General features: G+C 45.3%; 1 protein-coding gene and 1 pseudogene across 1 annotated transcript; both read left to right on the top strand.

Moving 5' to 3' along the window:
* Positions 1-542: 542 nt before the first annotated feature.
* Positions 543-19,900, top strand: LOC138786865 (zinc finger protein 84-like; annotated as a pseudogene).
* An 80-nt stretch (positions 19,901-19,980) lies between these two features.
* Positions 19,981-20,503, top strand: LOC138786626 (gastrula zinc finger protein XlCGF71.1-like). The gene is made up of 2 exons (XM_069963607.1): positions 19,981-20,027; positions 20,113-20,503. The coding sequence occupies exons 1-2, from the start codon at positions 19,981-19,983 to the stop codon at positions 20,501-20,503; spliced, it is 438 nt and encodes a 145-aa protein (XP_069819708.1).
* The last annotated feature ends 2,829 nt before the right edge of the window (positions 20,504-23,332 follow it).

Genomic DNA, 23,332 nt, shown 5'->3' with positions numbered 1-23,332 from the left:
TAAAACCTATCTCCCCCTGCTGCAAGATCTTTCCCTGACTAGGTTGAAAGCGCATCTGTGGTCGAGAGGCGGGAGGCAAGTATTTAAGATTCAAGGTCATGTGGTTCAGCCATCCAATGAGGGTAGACACCGGTTTCGCGCTGCGTGTGTACTCACAGGGTCCCTCACGGCCTCCCTGCATGGAGATTGGATTAAAAAAAGCGCCAAGTGCGATGGGAGGGCTTTCAAATATTTCCTACGTATTCGCCTCACTTCTCAATTGAATTTGAATCTTTTGAATACTGCAATATTCGATCGAATACCATCATCTCTCAAAGGCATATATAACACACACATATACAGCTCAGCTACATGTACATTACACACAGGGCTCTGCTGCAGGCATATATAACACACACATACACAGCTCTGCTCCACACACACATCACTTCAGCTCATCCAGCACAGCAGAGTCCTGCATACACTGAGCAGCAGCCCCTGATCATGTGACTCCTCCTTCATGTGACTGATCACATGACTGTGACATCATGGCAGGTCCTGGAAGCTCAGGGGAAGCATACGGCTCCTGTACAGCTCTGCAGGTGGAGGGATGTGCGGAGTCACCGCAGGGAAGGAGTTAAGGGACAGCAGGAGGATTAACCCCTTCAGCATGGGGCAGTTTTGGGTGTGAAGGATGAGGCTTGATTATTCTCCATTGATCTCGGCTCCGCCTCCTCCTGTTTCTCCGCTGTTGTTGCTGTTTGTGCAGTGAGTTGTATCTGTGTTATTTTTCATCCTTATTATAATAATAATAATAATAATAATAATAATATTTATTTGTATAGCGCCAACAGATTCCGCAGCGCTTATTTAAATATATAAATACATTACAGGTTATATATATAGTTATACAATGAATAAATTAAAATACAGAATTAGAGACCTGCTCTCAAGAGCGTACAGACTAGGATGACTGGAAGTAACACGAGAGGCAACAAGTGCTTTATTTGTCAATGTTCCAGTCAGTATACGTAGAATCTCAAAGTGCCTATAGGTGACTGGGCGAGCCAGTCACAAGCCATTTTCTGAGCTCAGATAACAAGGACAGTGTAACAAGCACCAAAGAAGTTGTAGAGAGGATGGAGAAGGGATAGCAAAGGGAGACGAGATTACAAAATGTTATAAGCACGCCTGAAGAGATGGGTCTTCAGGGCACGCTTAAAACGGGATGTTGGAAATAAAACTGAGGTCTTTGGGTAGGGAGTTCCAGAGAACTGGTGCAGCACGAGAGAAGTCTTGGAGGCGGGAATGAGAAGTTCTGATTAAAGAAGAGGTTAGTGTAAGGTCATTAGCAGAACACAGAGCACGGGAAGGATGGTAGGTGGAGATGAGGGAGGAGATGTATGGAGGGGCAGAGTTGTGGAGAACTTTATGGGTGAGGGTGAGGAGTTTGAACTGTGTTCTATATTTAATGGGTAACCAGTGCAGTGATTGGTACAGGGGGGAGACATAAGTGTAACGGCTGGAGAGGAAGATGAGCCTGGCTGCTGCATTCAGGATAGACTGGAGAGGGAAAGCTTAGAGAGAGGAAGACCGATTAGTAGGGAGTTGCAGTAGTCAAGACGGGAATGGGAGTCTGAGCGGTATCAGTGGTGAGAAATGGACGGATTCTGGAGATGTTTTTGAGATGAAGATGACAGGAGCGTGTAAGAGCTTGGATATAGGGAGTGAAGGATAGATCGGAGTCTAGCATGACCCCCAGACATCGAGCTTGATGCACAGGAGTGATGCTAGTACCACAGACTGAGAGTGAGATGTCGGGTTTAGGTTTGTTAGAGGGAGGAAATACAAGAAGTTCAGTTTTAGAGAGATTAAGTTTGAGGAACAGAGAGGTCATAGTGTTAGAGAGAGCGGATAGACAGTCACTTGTATTTTGCAGGAAGGCAGGGGAGATGTCGCGGGAAGAGGTGTATAACTGCGTGTCATCAGCATAGAGATGGTATTGCAGGCCAAACCTGCTGATGGTCTGTCCGATGGGGGCTGTATAGAGGGAGAAGAGGAGGGGACCCAGGACTGATCCCTGGGGAACCCCAACAGAGAGAGGTAAGGGAGAAGAAGTAGAGCCCGAGAAGGATACACTGAAGGAGCGGTCAGAGAGGTAGGAAGAGAACCAGGAGTGAACAGAGTCCTTAAGACCAAGAGAGCTGAGCATGGAGAGGAGGAGCTGGGGTCCATAGTGTCAAACGTTGCTGAGAGATCCAAGAGAATCAGCAAGGAGTAGTTTCCTTGTGACTTGGCCTTCAGGAGGTCGTTTGACACCTTGGTGAGAGCAGTTTCAGTGGAGTGAAGGGGTCGGAAGCCGGACTGTAGAGGGTCGAGAAGAGAGTTATCAGAGAGATAGCCAGGAAGGCGAGAGTAGACAAGACGTTCCAGGAGCTTAGAGATGAAGGGGAGATCAGAAACAGGCCGATAGTTGGCTGCACAGGATGGGTCTAGAGATGGTTTTTTCAGTAACGGGGTAATAACAGAGTGCTTGAATGAGGATGGAAATATACCAGAGGAGAGGGAGAGGTTGAATATTTTGGTGAGGTGAGTAGTGACAGCAGGAGAGAGGGACTGGAGGATGTGTGAGGGAATAGGGTCACTAGGGCAGGTAGTAGGAGGAGAGGAGCTTGGCAACTTCTTCCTCTGTCACTGGATCAAAAGCAGAGAGTGAAGAGAAGGTGGGAGAGGGGATGGGATCTATGGGAGAGGGGATGGGATCTATGGGGCTTTGGGGCTGGGAGGTGATGTCAGAGCGGATGGAGGCCAAATCTTCACCGCAGAGGTCAGTGATGGGTGACTGAGCTTTGGGCTTGAGAAGAGAATTAAAGGTGTCGAAAAGGCATTTTGGATTTTTTGACAGTGAAGAGATGAGGGAGGTGGAATAATATTGTTTGGCGAGGTGAAGGGCAGAGTAATAAGATTTGAGGGTGAATTGGTGATGAATGAAATCTGCGGAGGTTCTCGATTTCCTCCACAGACGTTCGGCCGTCCTAGAGCACAGCAGAAGAAAGCGAGTTTCCGGGGTGTGCCAGGGCTGCTGGCATCTGTGGCGGGGTGTGCGGAGAGTAGGGGGGGCTAAAGAGTCTAGGGTAGTTTTCAGGGTGTTGTGGTAGTGTTTGGCGGCCATGTTTGGGCAGGTGAGGGATGAGATTGGGGACAGTGAGGATTGTAGGGAGTCTATGAGTTGTTGAGTGTTGATGCCACGCAGATTTCTATATATGTGTGGGGTAGGAGTGTCAGGAGGGGGGCGATTGTTAGTATTTGTGAAATAGAGGAGGTTGTGGTCGGATAACTCTGAGGGATCATTTGTGAAGTTTGAGATGGAAAAGTGGCCGAAGAAGATCAGGTCCAGGGAATTCCCACCCTTGTGTGTAGGAGAGTTTGTTAGCTGAGAGAGGCCGAAAGACGTGGTTAGAGAGAGAAGCTGGGAGGTGGGAGAGGACATAGGAGTATCGACAGGAATGTTGAGGTCACCCAGGATTAGTGTGGGAACTTCAGCAGATAAGAAATGAGGGAGCCAGGTGGCAAAGTGGTCGAGGAATTGTCGTGGAGAGCCAGGGGGACGATAGATAACAGTAACTCTGAGGGGAAGTGGGCGGAAGAGTCTGAGGGTGTGAACTTCAAAGGAGGGGGAAAGAGAGTGAGGGCTCAGGGGGAATGACCTGGAAGGTGCACTGCGGGGAGAGAAGAACCCAAACTCCTCCACCATGCCTACCCTCAGGTCTGGGGGTGTGAGAGAGAAGAAGACCACCATAGGATAGAGCAGCAGCGGAAGCAGTGTCAGATGGTTGTAGCCAGGTTTCAGTGAGGGCCAGAAGGGTGAAGGTTTTAGCGATGAAAAGATTATGAATCTCCGTGAGTTTGTTGCACACGGTGCAAGAATTTAGGAGAGCGCAGGTAAAGGAAACTGGAGAGACAGAGGGAGCAGAAGATGGCAGACAGCGGTTCTAGATGAAGCTAAGAGTGTTACTTGAGGGAAGTAAGAGAGGAGCACTAGCGAGGGAGAAAGGTGGGCCAGGATTAGGAGAGATGTCACCAGCAGCCAGAAGCAGAAGGATAGAGAGAGACAGCAGGTGGTTTAGCAGGAGGTTACAAGACTTGTGGGAGCGATTTCTGTGCTGCACAGTGGAAGGAGTTATAGGGAGGTAAGAGTGTACAGGGCATGGGAGCAATACATGGGGGAGGGGAGGAGAGAGGGGCTGATGTAAAGGTGATTTTCAGTGCGGATGGAGGGTGGGTAGAATAGAAAGAAATCACAAGACATGTAGATGAGGGCAGATAGAAAGTTGAGGAAATATTTCATGGTTAAGTAGTTTGTCACTTACAAAAGTATGTTTAGAGAGCTGTTCTGATCCAATTCTGGCCTAATTCTAAATATTACACTTAAAGTTGGCATTTTAAGATGTTCTATAATGAGACCAGGGTCTACAATGAGACCTTAGATCTAAATTTATACTACTTGAAGGGAAGTTGAATCAGACTTGATCAGAACTCAGGTGTGATAATGGGTGGAGATAGAGCAGATGGGAGAAGCTTATCAGCTGGGAAAGGAAAGATGGTGCCAAGCTATGTTATACACAATCAGACGTACCAATAAAAGACAAAACACATACCAGTGAAACACAGAACAATTACTGAAGGGATTACTTATAATAGGATTCTCCTTTGTTGCCCATAGCGACCAATCACAGCTCAGCTCTCATTTCACCAGAGTAATATTAAGTGAACCCAGAGCTGTGATTGGTTGCTATGGGCAATAATGAGACTCTTACTATAAGAGATACATATATATGGCTGTACATCTACGTTATATATACACATCAGCCAGACCACTGCTTTTAGAGCAGAGTGGTGGTGGGTTACATAGACTGTTTTAGATGTTTTAGTCCAAGAATATAACTACTAACTACATAGAAACTGCACCAAGGATGAAGGTAAGAAACTGACCTTCATCCTCAGCGCCCCGTGCTCAAAAGGGACATATCAGGTTACATTCGTCTAACCTGCTGATAGTTTCCCTTTAAATGTTATCTCCAGTATGTGCTGGTTTTCTTTAAACATAAGATTTTACGTGTTTTTTTTATATTTCCCTATGTTTTCTTCATTCAGGTCCTGCTGATATCTTCTATATAAGATCATTTTCCAATTGAACCAGTGAAGGATGAAGAGAGACAGAGACAAGATGGCCGAGAGGATAATTAACCTCACCTTAGAGATACTCTTCCGGCTTACTGGGGAGGTGAGGGATTCTGGGAGTGATGTCATCATGACATCATTCTTATCTATGGAATAACAGATGGGTAGGACTGGAGAGGTGAGGGATTCTGGGAGTGATGTCATCATGACATCATTCTTATCTATGGAATAACAGATGGATAGGACTGGAGAGGTGAGGGATTCTGGGAGTGATGTCATCATGACATCATTCTTATCTATGGAATAACAGATGGGTAGGAGTGGAGAGGTGAGGGATTCTGGAGTGATGTCATCATGACATCATTCTTATCTATGGAATAACAGATGGATAGGACTGGAGAGGTGAGGGATTCTGGGAGTGATGTCATCATGACATCATTCTTATCTATGGAATAACAGATGGATAGGACTGGAGAGGTGAGGGATTCTGGGAGTGATGTCATCATGACATCATTCTTATCTATGGAATAACAGATGGATAGCACTGGGGAGGTGAGGGATTCTGGGAGTGATGTCATCATGACATCATTCTTATCTATGGAATAACAGATGGATAGGACTGGAGAGGTGAGGGATTCTGGGAGTGATGTCATCATGACATCATTCTTATCTATGGAATAACAGATGGATAGGACTGGAGAGGTGAGGGATTCTGGGAGTGATGTCATCATGACATCATTCTTATCTATGGAATAACAGATATAGGACTGGAGAGGTGAGGGATTCTGGGAGTGATGTCATCATGACATCATTCTTATCTATGGAATAACAGATGGATAGGACTGGGGAGGTGAGGGATTCTGGGAGTGATGTCATCATGACATCATTCTTATCTATGGAATAACAGATGGATAGGACTGGAGAGGTGAGGGATTCTGGGAGTGGATGGAGTGATAGTAATGTGTCTCTCCATACACAGGATTACACAGTAGTGAAGAAGTCCTCTAGTGGGCGCTGTGGGGCCCCTGGGTGTGAAGGATGGGGAAGAACCCTGAGCCCAATCCCGGGGCCCCTGATACATGAGGAAATGGAGGAAGAGAAGATCCTAGAAGTCACCAACAAGATGGTGGAGCTGCTGAGTGGAGAGGTGAGACTGTGGCTGCTGGGAATGCTGGGACATTATACAGTAACACCACTGGAGGGGTGGGGGGGATGACTGTGTGATCATTGTGTGTGTCAGGTTCCTATAAGGTGTCAGGACGTGGCGGTCTATTTCTCCATGGAGGAGTGGGAGTATGTAGAAGGACACAAGGATCAGTACAAGGATGTGATGCTGGAGGATCAGCAGCCCCTCCCATCAGCAGGTAATAGACAAAGCTAAATATTTTTTATATGTCAACAGAAAGAGAACAATGACCAGTGGTAACTGATGTAAAGCCATTATGATTCCTGTAGAAAAGTGTGAAGAGTAAAGTACAGGTGAAGGAGATATTGTAGTATATAAACCAATTATGATCCAGCTTCAGTGGAAAAAACTTAATGTCACTGTTTGAAAAAACATTTGACACGTCATAAAGACACCAGGTGTCGGTACAGATATTGAGAATGAGTCGGAAGGAGACCGTACTAAGTGCGCTTCTCTCCCGTCTTTGTATCAGGGTTCATTCTTCTGCGGAATCTGCCTGACCATAGAATGGAGTCCATGGCACAGGTGGAGAGTGAAGCGGGGACGAGCGGCGGAATGTGCTGCAAGTCCTCCACGTGTTTTCCTCAGTGTGCACATACCCTTACGTAGAAAATTAGTCAGAGCCCGACTGATCACATGACACAGAAACGGGAGAAGATTGCACTTAGAACGGTCTTCTCAGGATCGGTACCAAACCCTTTTGACGTGTTTTTGTGACATGTCGAAAGTTTTTCCAAACGGCAGTGACACTTCAACCTAGAAGAAAAGGACTCACAGAATGACCGCTGTCTTCAAGCCCCCTGACTGACCCTCGCCTGCTCGGTATATACAAATCAATGTCAGAAAAAATATCCAGCCACATAAACTGCCAGTAACGTAACCAGCATCGGCTGGCTGGTTCATGGTGATGAGTTAGATTGTGCCTGGACATGACATGGTGGACGGCGATATACAGCTAAATCAATAAACAGTTCGGGGCAGATCTACTGTGGTGCACTTGCCCTTGCTGCTTATGGTGTAGACTCGAAAGCCCTATTACACAGAGTGATAATAAGCCTGATTTGGCCAATTATCACTCCGTATAATAGAGACAATGATCAGCAGATGACAACTATCATCGGCTGATCGTTTCTTTAGACCTTGAAATCATCAGCCGCCGACCGTGTAGCGATGCACGGCCGACTACTGATGATTCAGCAATCAGTAGACGTTACCTATCAAGGCTCCCAGTCTTCTCCTGCACTCTGCTTCATCCCCGCTCCTGCACGCTGCAGCTTCAGAGCGGCCTGTCTGAGCTGACAGCCAATCACTGGCCACAGCATCCAGGTCAGTGATCGGCTGGGCGGCCTATGAGCTCAGAGACCGCTCTGAAGCTGCAGAGCGCAGGAGAAGACCGGGAGCAAAGAGAAGTAATGTAAACTGTTTGGCTAAAGGGTAACGATGTCCGTGCAGCCCTTGCTAAACGATTATCAAGCTGTTAATAGGGCCAGAAAACTGCTAGATCGGCGCTCATTTACAGTATTGATCAGACCACTATCGGGCGGCCCGTGTAATAGTAATCTTAGTGTGAGCTTAGATGGACAAGTATGAGGGGACAGTGGCAAGCAACAATGGAGGGGCACTGTGTCTACGGAGGGCTGTGGCAGGCAGTCATAGACTGGGCAATGGGAGAGAATTATGGTGGCGGGTGGTAAATTTGATGTTCTGTAATTTGCATTTTCGAGATTAGATTATTCAAAGATACAATCTTTTTTATTTTGAGCAGATGATGGTACCAGGAGCTCTGAGGAACCTCTGATATCAGTATATTATAACGCTGATATCACACCAGATGCATATGAGGAGCATTCTGTTACCACAGATCTGTCATCTGATCCTTTAAAGCTGATGACTCACACAGGGGAGCAGCCGTCTACATGTTCAGAATGTGGGAGATGTTTTACGACGACATCAGTTCTTGCGGATAAGCCTTTTTTATGTTCCGAATGCGGGAAATCTTTTTCTCAGCTATCACATCTTGTCAGACATCACAGACTTCACACGGGCGAGAATCTATTTTCATGTGAAGAATGTGGAAAATGTTTTATTTGGAAATCGGCTCTTATAAAACATCAAAATTCTCACAGAGGGGAGAAGCCATTTTCGTGTTCAGACTGCGGGAAATGTTTCACTCAGAAAGCGCATCTTGCTCAACATCAAAGAACTCACACAGGGGAGAAACCGTTTCCATGTTCAGAATGTGGGAGATTTTTTGCTCGAAAAACACACCTTATTACTCATCAAAGAACCCACACAGGGGAAAAACCATTTTCATGCTCGGAATGTGGGAAATGTTTTACTCGCCATTCAGGTCTTGTTGCACATCGGAGAACTCACACAGGGGAGAAGCCATATTTAAGCCCAGAATGAGTAAAATGTTTTACTGTGAACTAGAGATGAGCACTTCACGAGACTGGTCGTTCAGCATATGAATAGCGTTGGATGTAGCCCTAGGGAGTCATGGAAAACATAGAGACAGCCTGTATCCATGTTTTCCAGGATTCCCTCGGGCTGCACCCATCGGTTTTTAATTGCTGAACAATCAGTCTTGAATATGCTTGAGTAACCCTCATCTCTGTTGATAACTCAGTTTTGTCAGACTTCTGGGAAGCCGCACGGGAAAGTGGCTAGTTTGATGTTTAGAATGTGGGAAATGTTTTGCCTGGAAATCAGATCTTAAAACTTGCTTAAGAAAGATGCCATATTCAGAAGGTGGGGAATGTTTTATGCGGCAGTCACAATATATCAAAGGGAGTGAGTGGCACTCATTCCCCCCCCCCCCCATAGGCTCACTGTCAGTAGTAGTAGTCATAGTCAGTGTTCTTGTTGAGTAGCCATAGAGCGGTGGTGGAAGAACAGGGTAAAGGGACCCAGGCACCCCCTACTTGTTCTTTTCCTAACTGTTTACATAAGCTCATCTGCTGATTGGGAGTAGTAGTCGTGGAGATAATTTGTCTTTGTGTTTTTGTTTTTACTTTATTTTTGTAAAGAATAGTTATAAGAATTTCTTTTTACTATGGACCACCAAGTTTTTGTTTTTTTTCATTTCTAATGGGTTGTTTTATCTATCGTCCTATGCAATAAATACATTTCTATTTTTACCCTCAATGATCCTTTTTTTCGTCTCTATTCAATGAGTAGGAAGATTTGTCAACGATTTGGTAATAAATTGGAAGGGCTATGTTCATACTATGTTATTTTTTGACCGTCGTTGGCGGTGGCCGTCAAATAGATGTCTGATACTTGCTAAAGATGGCCGTCTATAACGAGCATGATCATTATACACACCAGTCGTTTGCAAATATCGTCATCAGTGACAGCCAAAAAATCCCATAGTGGGAATATAGCCTAACAATGATCTGAAAGTTGCTTTTACTTCAATAAGTATACACTCACCGGCCACTTTATTAGGTACACCTGTCCAACTGCACGTTACCACTTAATTTCTAAACAGCCAATCACATGGCGGCAACTCAGTGCATTTAGGCATGTAGACATGGTCAAGACAATCTCCTGCAGTTCAAACCGAGCATCAGTATGGGGAAGAAAGGTGATTTGAGTGCCTTTGAACGTGGCATGGTTGTTGGTGCCAGAAGGGCTGGTCTGAGTATTTCAGAACCTGCTGATCTACTGGGATTTTCACGCACAACCATCTCTAGGGTTTACAGAGAATGGTCCGAAAAAGAAAAAACATCCAGTGAGCGCAGTTCTGTGGGCGGAAATGCCTTGTTGATGTCAGAGGTCAGAGGAGAATGGGCAGGACTGGTTCCAGCTGATAGAAAGGCAACAGTGACTCAAATAGCCAACCGTTACAACCAAGGTAGGCAGAAGAGCATCTCTGAACGCACAGTACGTCCAACTTTGAGGCAGATGGGCTACAGCAGCAGAAGACCACACCGGGTGCCACTCCTTTCAGCTAAGAACAGGAAACTAAGGCTACAATTTGCACAAGCTCATCGAATTGGACAGTAGAAGATTGGAAAAACGTTGCCTGGTCTGATGAGTCTCGATTTCTGCTGCGACATTCGGATGGTTGAGTCAGAATTTGGCATCAACAACATGAAAGCATGGATCCATCCTGCCTTGTATCAACGGTTCAGGCTGGTGGTGGTGGTGGTGTCATGGTGTGGGGAATATTTTCTTGGCACTCTTTGGGCCCCTTGGTACCAATTGAGCATAGTTGCAACGCCACAGCCTACCTGAGTATTGTTGCTGACCATGTCCATCCCTTTATGACCACAATGTACCCAACATCTGATGGCTACTTTCAGCAGGATAATGCGCCATGTCATAAAGCTAGAATCATCTCAGACTGGTTTTCTTGAACATGACAATGAGTTCACTGTACTCCAATGGCCTCCACAGTCACCAGATCTCAATCCAATAGAGCATCTTTGGGATGTGGTGGAACGGGAAATTCGCAATCATGGATGTGCAGCCGACAAATCTGCGGCAACTGTGTGATGTCATCATGTCACTATGGACCAAAATCTCTGAGGAAGCTTCCAGCACCTTGTTGTATCTATGCCACGAAGAATTGAGGCAGTTCTGAAGGCAAAAGGGGGTCCAACCCGTTACTAGCATGGTGTACCTAATAAAGTGGCCGGTGAGTGTATATGGTAAGTGCTTGTAGGTTGCTGTTGCACTTTCTGTTTTGTTTTTTTTTGGCTGTACAAGCAGCGTGCATCCTGCAGTGTGAACAGAGGCATAGAGGTGCGGCCATTTTTTTTCTGTTGAATGTGGGGTGTGTGGCTACCTCCTGTTGGCTTGCACTTCACCCATGTCCCAAGGGTGCTATAAAAGAGATCATTAGGCTCCTATCTGCCCAGTTGTAGGCTTATTCAGCCCAGGAGAGGCCATTGCTAGTGTGAAAATGCTAGAGTAGGGACCTTGTCTCTGAGGACGCCTTAACGTGGCGACATAGTACAATCTGATCAAATAGTTTGCTAAGATCCTCATTTTTTTATATCTACAGAGCAGGTGTTTATCATGTATACACCGGGGGGGTATGTACAGTAAGCGCTTGCATCTGTGGGTTGCTGTAGCACTTTCTGGTTTTTTGTTTGTACTTAAAGCGTAACTGTCATTTCAGGGTCATTTTTCTGAAAACATTAAATGTCAACAGTACAAGCGATTTTAAGAAACTCTGTAATAGGTTTTATGTACTAAAAGAGTTTCCTTCTGGACTGAAAAAGCAATCTCCCAGCCTCCCCCCTCACATCAAATGAAGCAGGATTTCTGTCTCCATTATGTGGCTATGGAGATGGGAGGGGCTGTTAGGAGTGACTGAGCACGGAGCAGTCCAGCACAGCACAACACCTTGCAATCTTCTCTCAGTAAGTTCATAGATAAGCACTGACCTTTCTGACCCCAGAATCCTGCGGTTTAGGTGCCTAGAGAGTCTACAAACAGCTGACCTTCATGTCACCTCTTCCTGCTCCCTCATCTCCCTCGGCCCCCTCCCCCCTTCATAGGCTTACAATTGAGAGAGCAGAGCCCGTATTCACTGGCTTCTCTGTAATAAAGACGTGTTTGCCTGATAATGCACAGATAAGAAGTCAGGGGGGGAGGCTGGGAGATTGCTTCTTGAGTACAGAAAGAGGCTTTTTTGGCTGATGAAACCTATTACACAGTTTCTTAAAATCGCTTATACTACTGATTCCTGCAATAAAAAACATGACAGTTACGCTTTAAGCCACAAGAAGCGTGCAACCTGCAGTGTGAACAGAGGCATAGAGGTGCTGCCATTTTTTTTCCCTTTTTTACCGCACTAAGAACATAATTTCATTATGTCATCTTGAGGCGTAACGATAATTAAATAATTGTATTTCAGAAAAAGAAAGCTGGTAGCTCCTTTTTACTTGTTTGTGTCATATGTCATTTGTTTTATACGGGGAATGGGTGAGACTTAGAAGTAACAATAGACTTTTTGTAGTGGTTCAGACCATATAGTTTGTTATCCTGAGAGTATTCCCTGGCAAGATTTATTGTTGGCATCCTCAGTATCGAATTGGTGGGGGTCTGACACCCAGCACCCCCCACTGATCCATTGTTTGTGAGTGCTATGCTGCTGGTATACACAGAGCAGGAAGCAGATAGCACCATCCACTGTGTAGTGGCCAAGACTGGTTACTGCAGCTCAGCTCCAACTAAAGTGAAAAGGAACTGAGCTGGATGGCCTATCTCGTCCAACACCGCCATTACTTTTCGAATATTAATGACTGCTGACCTTCCTCTTACGAAGCGAACCTGGGCCGGGGAAATCAGTTCTGGAAGCACTACCGCAAGACGGTCTGCCATAATCTTAGAGATAAGTTTTAAGTCTAAATTTAGTAATGAGATAGGGCGATATGAATTTGGATGCTGCGGATTCTTCCCAGGTTTAAGTAAGAGCTTGATATAGGCGGTATTAGACGAGCTAGGAACCACTTCCCTTGTAGATACAAAGAAATAAAGAATGTAGTGCTGGAGAGATAGCGTCACTCAGGGGCCTTCTGCGATTTCAGCTGCCCTATATCCCGCTTAATTTCCTCCACTGAGATAGGGGAATAAGTAGGTTAAGATGGTCCTCTGATAATATTGGCAGACCAGCGTGGGGGGGGGGAGGAGGAGTCGCGTACAGCTGTTCATAGTAGTCCTTCAAAATAGAAGTGATCAAGCGAGGATCACGCTGCACCCGACCTCCTCCATCCTCCATTTGGGAAATAGGGTGAGTATTGAATGGACCTCTAGGAAAAACGCGCTAACAGGCGTCCAGCCTTGCTGCCATGGCGGAATAATAGGGCCTCATAATAAGATCTATGAATGTCCTCTCTTTTCTCCATCCATTGCTCATAATCAGATCGAGCATCCTTCCACGCCTTTTTAGTTGCTTCTGAGGGGGTCAACTGAAAAGAGGTGTAAGCCGCACGCAGTAATGCACTGTACTTCTAAATATGAGCACTGATCTTCTTCTGCACCGCTGCCTTATAAGCCATAATGCGGAAGGACCGCTTTAGCGGTATCCCAGTATAATTGAGGTTGCGAAATATGCCCTGAATTATCATGAGCATATCGAGCCACCACACTTTCAGTTAGGCTTTGAATTCGTCATCTTTGGCCATCCCTATAGGGAATTTCCACAGGAATCAGTGCCTTTGGGAAGTTGCGTATGGAAAGGTACAAAGTAGCGGTTGTGTGGTCTAAAAGGACCAACTCCTCTATCTCATGAGCATGTAGTTTGGGAAGGATGGGGGGCAGAAACCAGTACACTAGTCAATTCTCGACCAAGTATCATGGACCGGAGAATAAGTAAATTCCCAGGCATCCGGGTGTAAGTATCTCCAGGTGTCAGACTCAGTCAGAACTTGTGACTGGCACAGGGAAATCAGGGGAGAGTGTGGAGGATGGGAGGCGCGCTGCTGCTCCACCGTGGACATCACTTCATTGAAATCCCCAGCTATGATTTTAGCAGATATTGGATCAGCTAGTATCTGGGAGGATAGGGAACTGAAAAAGGACGTGCTAGGTCTATTAGGGCCATAGACATTATAGACAGAAATATCGTCCATAGGGAGGCGAATTTGTAGTGCGCACAGCCTGCCAAGATCATCATGTGAGGATCGCAATATAGTGCCCTGAAATGCCCTGTGCACTAAGATAATAACCCCGGCCTTACGGTCCACTGCAGGAGACCCATACACCTCCCTGACCCAAACCTACGAAGTCCTGAAAAAATCAGAGGACTCCAGATGTGTCTCCTGCAAGTAGAACAAGGTCTGGTTTGAACTTTTTAAGGTGCCTTAGAAGCATACCTCGTTTATGAGGGGACCGTAGTCCCTTCACGTTCCAGGAAACCAATCGTAGCATCTCTGGGAAAATAAGAAGATATAAGTCATTGGGGCGAATAGTATCAGACCTTATTCCTGCGAGAACAACCTTAACACACATCATGTCATGATTGTTTAAAATAATAGGCAATATAATTTGTCTTAAAGGGGTAGTGCGGCGCTAAGAAATTATTCACAGAATAACACACATTACAAAGTTATACACTTTGTAATGTATGTTATGTCTGTGAATCGCCCCCTTCCCTGTGTCCCCCCACCCCCGCACGTGTACCCTGAAGTGTGGTGCATTATACATACCTGTCACGGGCCAACCCCCGTCTCCGATCTTCTGCTTCTGTGCCACGACGTCATCTTCGGCCGGCCGAAGCTCTCCGATTGTCCCGAGTGCCGGCCCCCCTCTGCCGCGTCATCAGCCGAGAATAACTGAGCACAGTTATGCTCAGCCAATCGCGGCTGAGCATCTGATGACGTTGCAGAGGGCGGCCGGCACTCGGGACGATCGGAGAGCTTCGGATGTCCGGCAGAAGATGACGTCGTGGCACAAAATGGCGGACACCACACTTCCGGGTACACGTGCGGGGGTGGGGGGGACACGGGGAAGGGGGCGATTCACAAACATAACATACATTACAAAGTTCTATAACTTTGTAATGTGTGTTATTTTGTGAATAATTTCTTCGCGCCGCACTACCCCTTTAAAAGGGTTATTCAACGCTACAAAAACATGGCCACTTTTCCCCCTCTCTTGTTTCCAGATTGGGTGGGGGTTTCATACTTAATTCCATTGAAGTAAATGGAGCTTAATTGCAAAGAATACCTGAACTGGAGACAAGAGTGGTGCAATATAGGCATATATAACACACACATACACAGCTCTGCTCCACACACATCACACACACACAGCTCTGCTCCACACACATCACTTCAGCTCATCCAGCACAGCAGAGTCCTGCATACACTGAGCAGCAGCACTGATCATGTGACTCCTCCTCCTCCTCCTCCATGTGACTGATCACATGACTGTGACATCATGGCAGGTCCTGGAAGCACAGGGGAAGCACACGGCTTGTTGGTACAGTCTTTGTTTTGCTAGTTGGTTTCTAGTTGCACCATCTTGAGGATGTAGGTAACTTTTTTTTTTTAAGAGGAGGGATGAAAGAAAGGGATATTCTGCTTCATTTTTATTTGATATATTTTTGGACTCTATATTCCCGCCATTCCCTGTATTGTTTTTTACCCTTACAATCTGTTACTATGTTATACAGGGGACAGGATGGAGCCCATTAAGGGGGTAAGAGGATTGCAGGTGTGTGACACAGAGGGGTTGGGTGGAGAACGGTGATCTCCTCCATTGGTCTATAGTTATCGGACACTCTACCCAGGCTCAGCCTCTTCCACCGACCTCGGCTCTCCTCAGTAGTAATTAGAGAGACAGGCTTCGAAGGGTTGTTAACCAAAATGTTTTTTTTTATTTTCTTTAACCCTTTGAGGACCAGGCCCAAAATGACCCAGTGGACCGCGCAAATTTTGATCTTAGTGCTTTCGTTTTTCCCTCCTCCCCTTCTAAGAGCTCTAGCACTCTCAGTTTTCTATCTACAGAGCCATGTAAGGGCTTATTTGTTACAGGAATAGTTGTACTGTGTAATGGCGTCATTCATTTTACCATAACATGTATGATGGAATTCCAAATATATTATTTATGAAGATATAAATAGGTGAATCGTAAGAAAGAATGCAATATGGTAACGTTTGGGGGGTTCCTGTGTCTACGTAATGCACTATATGGTAACAGCGACATGACACTATTATTCTATAGGTCAGACCGAACACAACCATATGCAGGTTACACAGATTCTCTAATGTTATATATTTTTTTATGAAATCCTTTTTTTTGGCAATTAAATATTAATAAAATGGGCCTATTGTGATGCTTATAACGGTTTTATTTTTTCACCTACGGGGCTGTATGGGGTGTCATTTTTTCCGCCATGATCTCTAGTTTTTATTTAATACCATATTTGTGAAGATCGGACGTTTTGATCACTTTTTATTGATTTTTTTTAATATATAATGTAACATAAAAATCGGTAATCTGCGCACTTTTTCCCCTCTTTTCGTGTACGCCGTTTACCGGTCGCAATGACGCTTGTTATATTTTAATAGATCGAACAATTACGCACGCTACGGTATATTATATGTTTATCTATTTATTCATTTTTAAATGTTTTATTTATATAATGGGAAAGGGGGGTGATTTCAACTTTTATTGGGGGAGGGGTTTTGGGGTAGTGTAATAGTGTTTTGAACTTTTTTTTTTTACACTTTTGAAGTCCCTTTGGGGGACTTGTACATAGTTTAGTTTGATTTATACACTGATGAATGCTATGCCATAGGCATAGCATTGATCAGTGTTATCGGCGATCTGCTCATTGAGCCTGCCTGTGCAGGCTCAGTGTAGCAGATCGCCGATCGGACCGCATGGAGGCAGGTGAGAGACCTCCAGCAGTCCGTTTTACCGATCGGGACCCCCGCAGTCACACTGCGGGGGTCCCGATCGGTAAGTGACAGGGGACTCCCCCTGTCACTTACACTTAAACGCCGCGGGTCGCGCCGCGATCGCGGCGTTTTAAGGGGTTAATGACACGCGGCAGCGCGATCGCTGCAGCGTGTCATTACCGGTGAGGTCCCGGCTGCTCACTGCAGCCGGCCCCCACCTCCTATGAAGCGCGCTCCGCTCCGGAGCGCGCTTCATAGCGGGAATAACACCCATGACGTAAGGTTACGTCATGGGTCGTCTGGGGACAGACTTCCATGACGTAACCCTACGTCCAGGGTCGTCTAGGGGTTAAAATCAACTAGTCCCAGCAAGTACCAGAGATTTGTAATTTATTTCTATAAAAAAAAAAAATCTCCAGTCTTCCAGTACTTATCAGCTGCTGGATGTCCTGCAGGAAGTGGCTTATTCTTTCCATTCTGACACAGTGTTCTCTGCTGCCACCTCTGTCCATGTCAGGAACTGTCCAGAGCAGTAGGAAATCCCCATAGAAAACTTCTCCTGTTTTCCAGACTGGAAAGAATACACCATTTCCTGCAGGATATACAGCAACTGATAAGTACTGGAAGACTTGAGATTTTTTTTGTAATGCTGTATAAGTAAATTACAAATCTCTGGCATTTTCTGGCACCAGTTGATTAAAAAACAAATTGTGAACAACCCCTTTAATAAGCTGCTGATCAAACGAAGCGATTGGCTCATTTCTAGTAGTAATCTTACACTTTTCCCCTATCCTGTGAATAAGGGACGCATGCTGAATAGTTCTGTATGGGGGAAAAAATCTGTAATTTGTGACTTCTGTGTCCCCTATACCAGCCCTATCTTTGTTTAGATCCAGTCTTTTGTTTACATGCTGCAGATACATCCGTGATGTCCCCTCCTCCTGAGATTGTGTGATTGTTACCTGGTCGTCTTCTCTCCATTCATCTCCCAACACTCCAGGATCCTCTGCTGATATCTTCTATATAAGAGACCGACCCATCAACCATGGAGAGAGACAGAGACAAGATGGCCGAGAGGATAATAACCCTCACCCTACACATACTCTTCCTGCTTACTGGGGAGGTGAGGGATTCTGGGAGTGATGTCATCATGACATCATTCTTATCTATGGAATAACAGATGGATAGGACTGGAGAGGTGAGGGATTCTGGGAGTGATGTCATCATGACATCATTCTTATCTATGGAATAACAGATGGATAGGACTGGAGAGGTGAGGGATTCTGGGAGTGATGTCATCATGACATCATTCTTATCTATGGAATAACAGATAGGACTGGAGAGGTGAGGGATTCTGGGAGTGATGTCATCATGACATCATTCTTATCTATGGAATAACAGATGGATAGGACTGGAGAGGTGAGGGATTCTGGGAATGGATGGAGTGATAGTAATGTGTCTCTTCATACACAGGATTACACAGTAGTGAAGAAGTCCTCTAGTGGGCGCTGTGGGGCCCCTGGGTGTGAAGGATGGGGAAGAACCCTGAGCCCAATCCCGGGGCCCCTGATACATGAGGAAATGGAGGAAGAGAAGATCCTAGAAGTCACCAACAAGATGGTGGAGCTGCTGAGTGGAGAGGTGAGACTGTGGCTGCTGGGAATGCTGGGACATTATACAGTAACACCACTGGAGGGGTGGGGGGGATGACTGTGTGATCATTGTGTGTGTCAGGTTCCTATAAGGTGTCAGGACGTGGCGGTCTATTTCTCCATGGAGGAGTGGGAGTATGTAGAAGGACACAAGGATCAGTACAAGGATGTGATGCTGGAGGATCAGCAGCCCCTCCCATCAGCAGGTAATACATATGACTATAAATAATAGATTCTTTGAATACTTCTTGCTACTTGAACAGAACCTTGTATGTAAAAATGTTAGTGAAATATCAATACAAAAGTCATGGTTATAATCAAACATAAGAATTGTTTTCTTTTTGGCAGCTGAGTGTCCCCGGAGATCAGAGGGACATCAGATATCTCCAGATATTACAGCAGATGGTCAGATCACACAAGATACATATGAAGAACCTTCTATTACCCCAGATATACCCCCAGACCCTCACAGCAAAGATCTGGTATATGATCCTTCTATACAAATAGGTCACATAGGGGAACAGTCACCTACATATTCAGAATATGGAAATTGTTCTGTCGTTAAATCAGATCTTACAGAATATCTGAGAAGTCACACAGCAGAGGAGTCATTTTCATGCCTAGAATGTGGAAAATGTTTTACTCTGAAATCAAATCTTTGTGACCATTTGGCAGCTCATACAGAAATGGCATCTTTCTGTTCAGAATGTGGCAAATGTTTTAGTAAAAATCGTACCTCGTTCAGCACCAAAGAACTCACACAGGGGAGAAGCCATTTTCTTGTCAAGAATGTGGCAAACGTTTTACTCAGAAATCAAATCTTGTTATCCATCAAAAGTACCACTCAGGAGATAAACAATTTTCATGTTCAGAATGTGGGAAAAGTTTTACGGCAAAATCCCATCTTATTCAACATGAACGAAGTCACACAGGGGAGAAGCCATATTCGTGTTCTGAATGTGGTAAATGTTTTGCTGTGAAATCACATCTCGTTCAACATGAAAGAAGTCACACAGGAGTGAAGCCATTTTCATGTTCAAAATGTGGGAAATGTTTTACTCGTAACTCAAGTCTTGCTGTCCACCAACAACTTCACTCAGATGAAATGCCATTTTCATGTATAGAATGTGGAAAATGTTTCACTTTAAAATCACGGCTTAAAAGACATCAAAGAGCCCACAAAGAAGTGAAACCGTTCTCATGCTCTGAATGTGAGAAATGTTTTTGGCAGCATTCTGATCTTGTTAAACATCAGAGAATTCACACAGGGGAGAAGCCATTTTTGTGTTCAGAATGTGGTAAATGTTTTACTGCAAAATCACATCTTGCTCAACATCAAAGAAGTCACACAGAGGACAGAAAGAACAATTGGATGCTCCAATAACAGTACAGAAACTTAACTTGGTAATTAGGTGGTTATTTTATGCGTGTTAATATCTAGAAAATGGCTGGCTCCCACAATTTCAAATATTGCTAGTTGGGAAAATTGTGTTAAGAAATTTGAAGTTAGAGAAGAAACTGTGGTAAGGTTTTTTTTTTTTTTTTGTTTTGTTTTTAATCTCCCACTTGCAAGGATGGGTTTTAGGGGGAGAGGTAAGGGGAGGGGGGGGGGTTAGGGATGGGGTGTTTTTTAGGAAATGTTATAAAAGTGAAGAATAAGGAAAAGTGGGATTGTAATAAGGAATAGATTGGAAGTTTTTATGTGATTTATTGTTTTCGTATGATCGTGACTTTATAAATAATAAAAAAGGAATAAAGGGGAAAAAAGTCCCACAGGAGAGAAGCCATTTTCATGTTCAAAATGTGGCAAATGTTTTATTGTGAAGCCATATCTTCTGCAACATCAAAGGAGTCATACAGGGGAGAAGCCTTTTCCATGTTCAGAATGTAAGAAATGTTTCAATAGGAAATTACAACTTATTATACATCAAAGAATTCATAAAGGAGAGAAGCCATTTTTCTGCCCCGAAGGTGGAAAATGTTTTTCAGAGCAGTCAGATCTGGTTAAACATCAGAGACTTCACACAGGTGAAAAGCCATATTTATGTTCAGATTGTGGGAAATGTTTCAATGCGAAATCAAATCTTGTTCAACATAAAGGAAGTCACACGGGGGAAGCCATTTTCGTGTGTTATGAATAGAGCTGCGGGTATGGCACGTGACCTGGGCTCAGCTGTTTCTGACACCTACAGAAATAATTAGAGTGTTCAGATGGTGGAATTTACGCGTGAAATTTTTCGCTGCGGGACCGCTTCTTGCCCAAGGAATCGACATGTCCATTCTTTAGGCAGGTTCTGCTAGAGAATCCCATAGAGGTTATTGAGGCTTTGCATTTCTGCTTTCTGCTCGAATTCTGCACCAATTCAAGGAGAGGAAATATTCCTCTTCAATTCCTATCCTATTTCTCAGTGTGAATATACCCTTAACGTATGAGCAGATGTAACATCCCTGGATGACGACCATCGATCACCCTGGGTATATCTTCAATCCTTTAGTGTCCCACTATTTGTTTTCTCTTGTTTTACCTTGGTAAAACTGTATCACTCTAGTGTCACAGGTTAAGACAGGAGGCTGCTGTTTCTTACTCCAACCACTAGATGTCACACCCGCACAGCTGCAGCTAACACTTAGGTCTAGCTACACATACATTTCTCTCTCTTTAGTAATCACTTCCTTTAGTCAGTTAGTACCTCGCTATAGGCCAGGCAGGATGGGTATTTACTTTTAGCTGTTCCTAACACTGTTGTCCAACCTCTATGGACTGCTAGCCTAAATTCCTTGAGACACCTCTACCTTGCCTACGCCGAGGACAGACTACATAGGACAGTTGACTACCTTAGAAAAGAAACGGACAAGCTCAAGACTGGACCTGCAGTAGAGCACAGTGCAAGTTCAGCCGCTCTCTACTGACAAGCGCTCAGCTTTGTAGGAAGGACTTTACAAGCCAGCCCCACCCAGAGCAGAGACCTGGGACTTGTACTACCCCAGATGACGGGTAACCCGACACTGTGGGGCAGAAGGTGGTTAGGTGAGATAACCGGGACTCATCCATACGTGAGTACGAGGATATTCTTCAAACACTTCTCAACACGTCACCACATCCCAGCTGAGTCTTTGTCGAGTGTTTATACAGTGCTGTTATACGTCAGTCTTCATTTAGGTTTAAATGTAAATCTTGTTGGTAAAATTGTGTTGTCATGATTGTGTATATGTGTATATCTATAAATATATATACAAAAAATCCTGCTTTAGCACATGGAAGCTAAAACATTTGCAATGCGATGGGCAAAACAATCCATTCAGCAGATCAGTTGTGGTCCTGCATCGAGCAGCCAATTTACCATTGGCCACTAAGAGGCCAATCTGTATATAAGGAAGATGTACTGCGGAACCAAATGCTGAGCTCCCGGCATCACGATTGATTGTGATACCGGAAGCTCCAAATCAGTTCAAAAATGTTTGCGCTACTGTTCTGACACCGCTACCCGGCTGTATCAGTACTGTAGTGCGAAGGATAAAACCGATTTGGAGCTTCCGGTATCATCATGAATCCTAATGCCGGAAGTTCCATTATTCCAGTTTCCAGCACACCTAATGCACAGAACATAATCACGGAGCGTAATACAGGTACGGCACGTGACCTGCAGCTCTATTAATTTCTATGGAGGTGCCAGAGAGTGCCAAGTGCAGCGCTCCTCCAACTTACTCCAACACCTCCATAGAAATGAATAGAGCAGTACGGAGGTTGGACCCCCCGTAACCTGGTTAACGAGCATTTTGAAAGACTAGCTCTGATTTTTCCTAAGATGTGACTTGGTTTACGAGCAGAATTTTGGTTTACGAGCAGGGAGCTGGGAGTCATGTGATTTGCATTACCTGCTCTCATTGGTGGTCCAGACTGCAGGGAGGAGGAGCCAGATCAGTGAAGGAGAACCCACGTGTTAGCAGTGTGCGCACTTTCCTCTGGTGTCCCAGGAGCCGTGAATCTCCAGCCTCCAGCCACAAGCCGTCTGAGCAGAGGAGCAGGATCAGCTGTGCTTCCACACCCCAGCGTTTGCCAGGTCAGTCAGCGATGTCTGCCATGAGGAGGGAGGGAGGTGAGGGGGACTGGATCTGTGTGAGGGAGAGGGGCTGGGTCACAGCACGGAGGGAGCTGCTGAAATCTGCCATGTGGATGAAGGTGAGAGGGGCTCAGACCTGTGTGCAGCAGTGAGTGGGGGTTGTGGAACCAATTGTCTGCATTTCAATTATTTCCTATGGGAAAATGTGCTTTGGTTTAAGAGTAGATTTGGATTACAAGCGCCGCCCCGGAACGAATTATGCTCGTAAACCAAGGCACCACTGTAATCCCAGTCAACCTCATTAATTGGCTAGGAATTCCATACAGGCAGGAGAGTTCCTCCACTTACCGCATGTGGCCGATCCTAGTCCTGCCCGCTTGTTTGCTGCAGTTCGCCTCCTGTCTCTGATCTGCTGCAGCTCCCTGTTCGGTCCATTGCAGTGAGTGTCCTCCAACTTCCTCTCTTCTCCCGATCTGGGTTCCAGCCTTTTCACACAGATGAAGTGTCTCCACTGTCCTCTAGGGTGCGCACATTCCTTCTTAAATTTAAAGGGCCAGTGTGCTCTTCATTATTTTTTTTCTCCACCTATCCTGTCTTTCCTGCATCTATTTAAAGGAGTACTACGGCGATTCTTCTCTTTTTTTGTTGTCATATAACTTTGTAATGTGTGTTAATAAGCTATCTGGCCCCGTTTCCCCCCTTTCCCACCCCTCAAACCCCCCCCCCCCCCCCGCCATTGCCGGAAGAGAAATAACTGTCGACCCCGTCCTCTTCTCCCGGGCGCCATCTTGGGTCGATGTCGTCAGAGCAAGGGGCGGGCCTGGTCTTCTTCCTTTTCAGCGTCTTCCACAGCAGTGAATGCACTTGTGCACCAGCAGCCTTTTCATTGGCTGGAGCGCATCACATGGC

The sequence above is a fragment of the Dendropsophus ebraccatus genome, chromosome 3 (genome assembly GCF_027789765.1).
Source record: "Dendropsophus ebraccatus isolate aDenEbr1 chromosome 3, aDenEbr1.pat, whole genome shotgun sequence".
Lineage (NCBI taxonomy): Eukaryota > Metazoa > Chordata > Amphibia > Anura > Hylidae > Dendropsophus > Dendropsophus ebraccatus.
The sequence above is the reverse complement of the archived record's forward strand: the minus strand, read 5'-3'. Positions and strand labels throughout refer to the sequence as shown.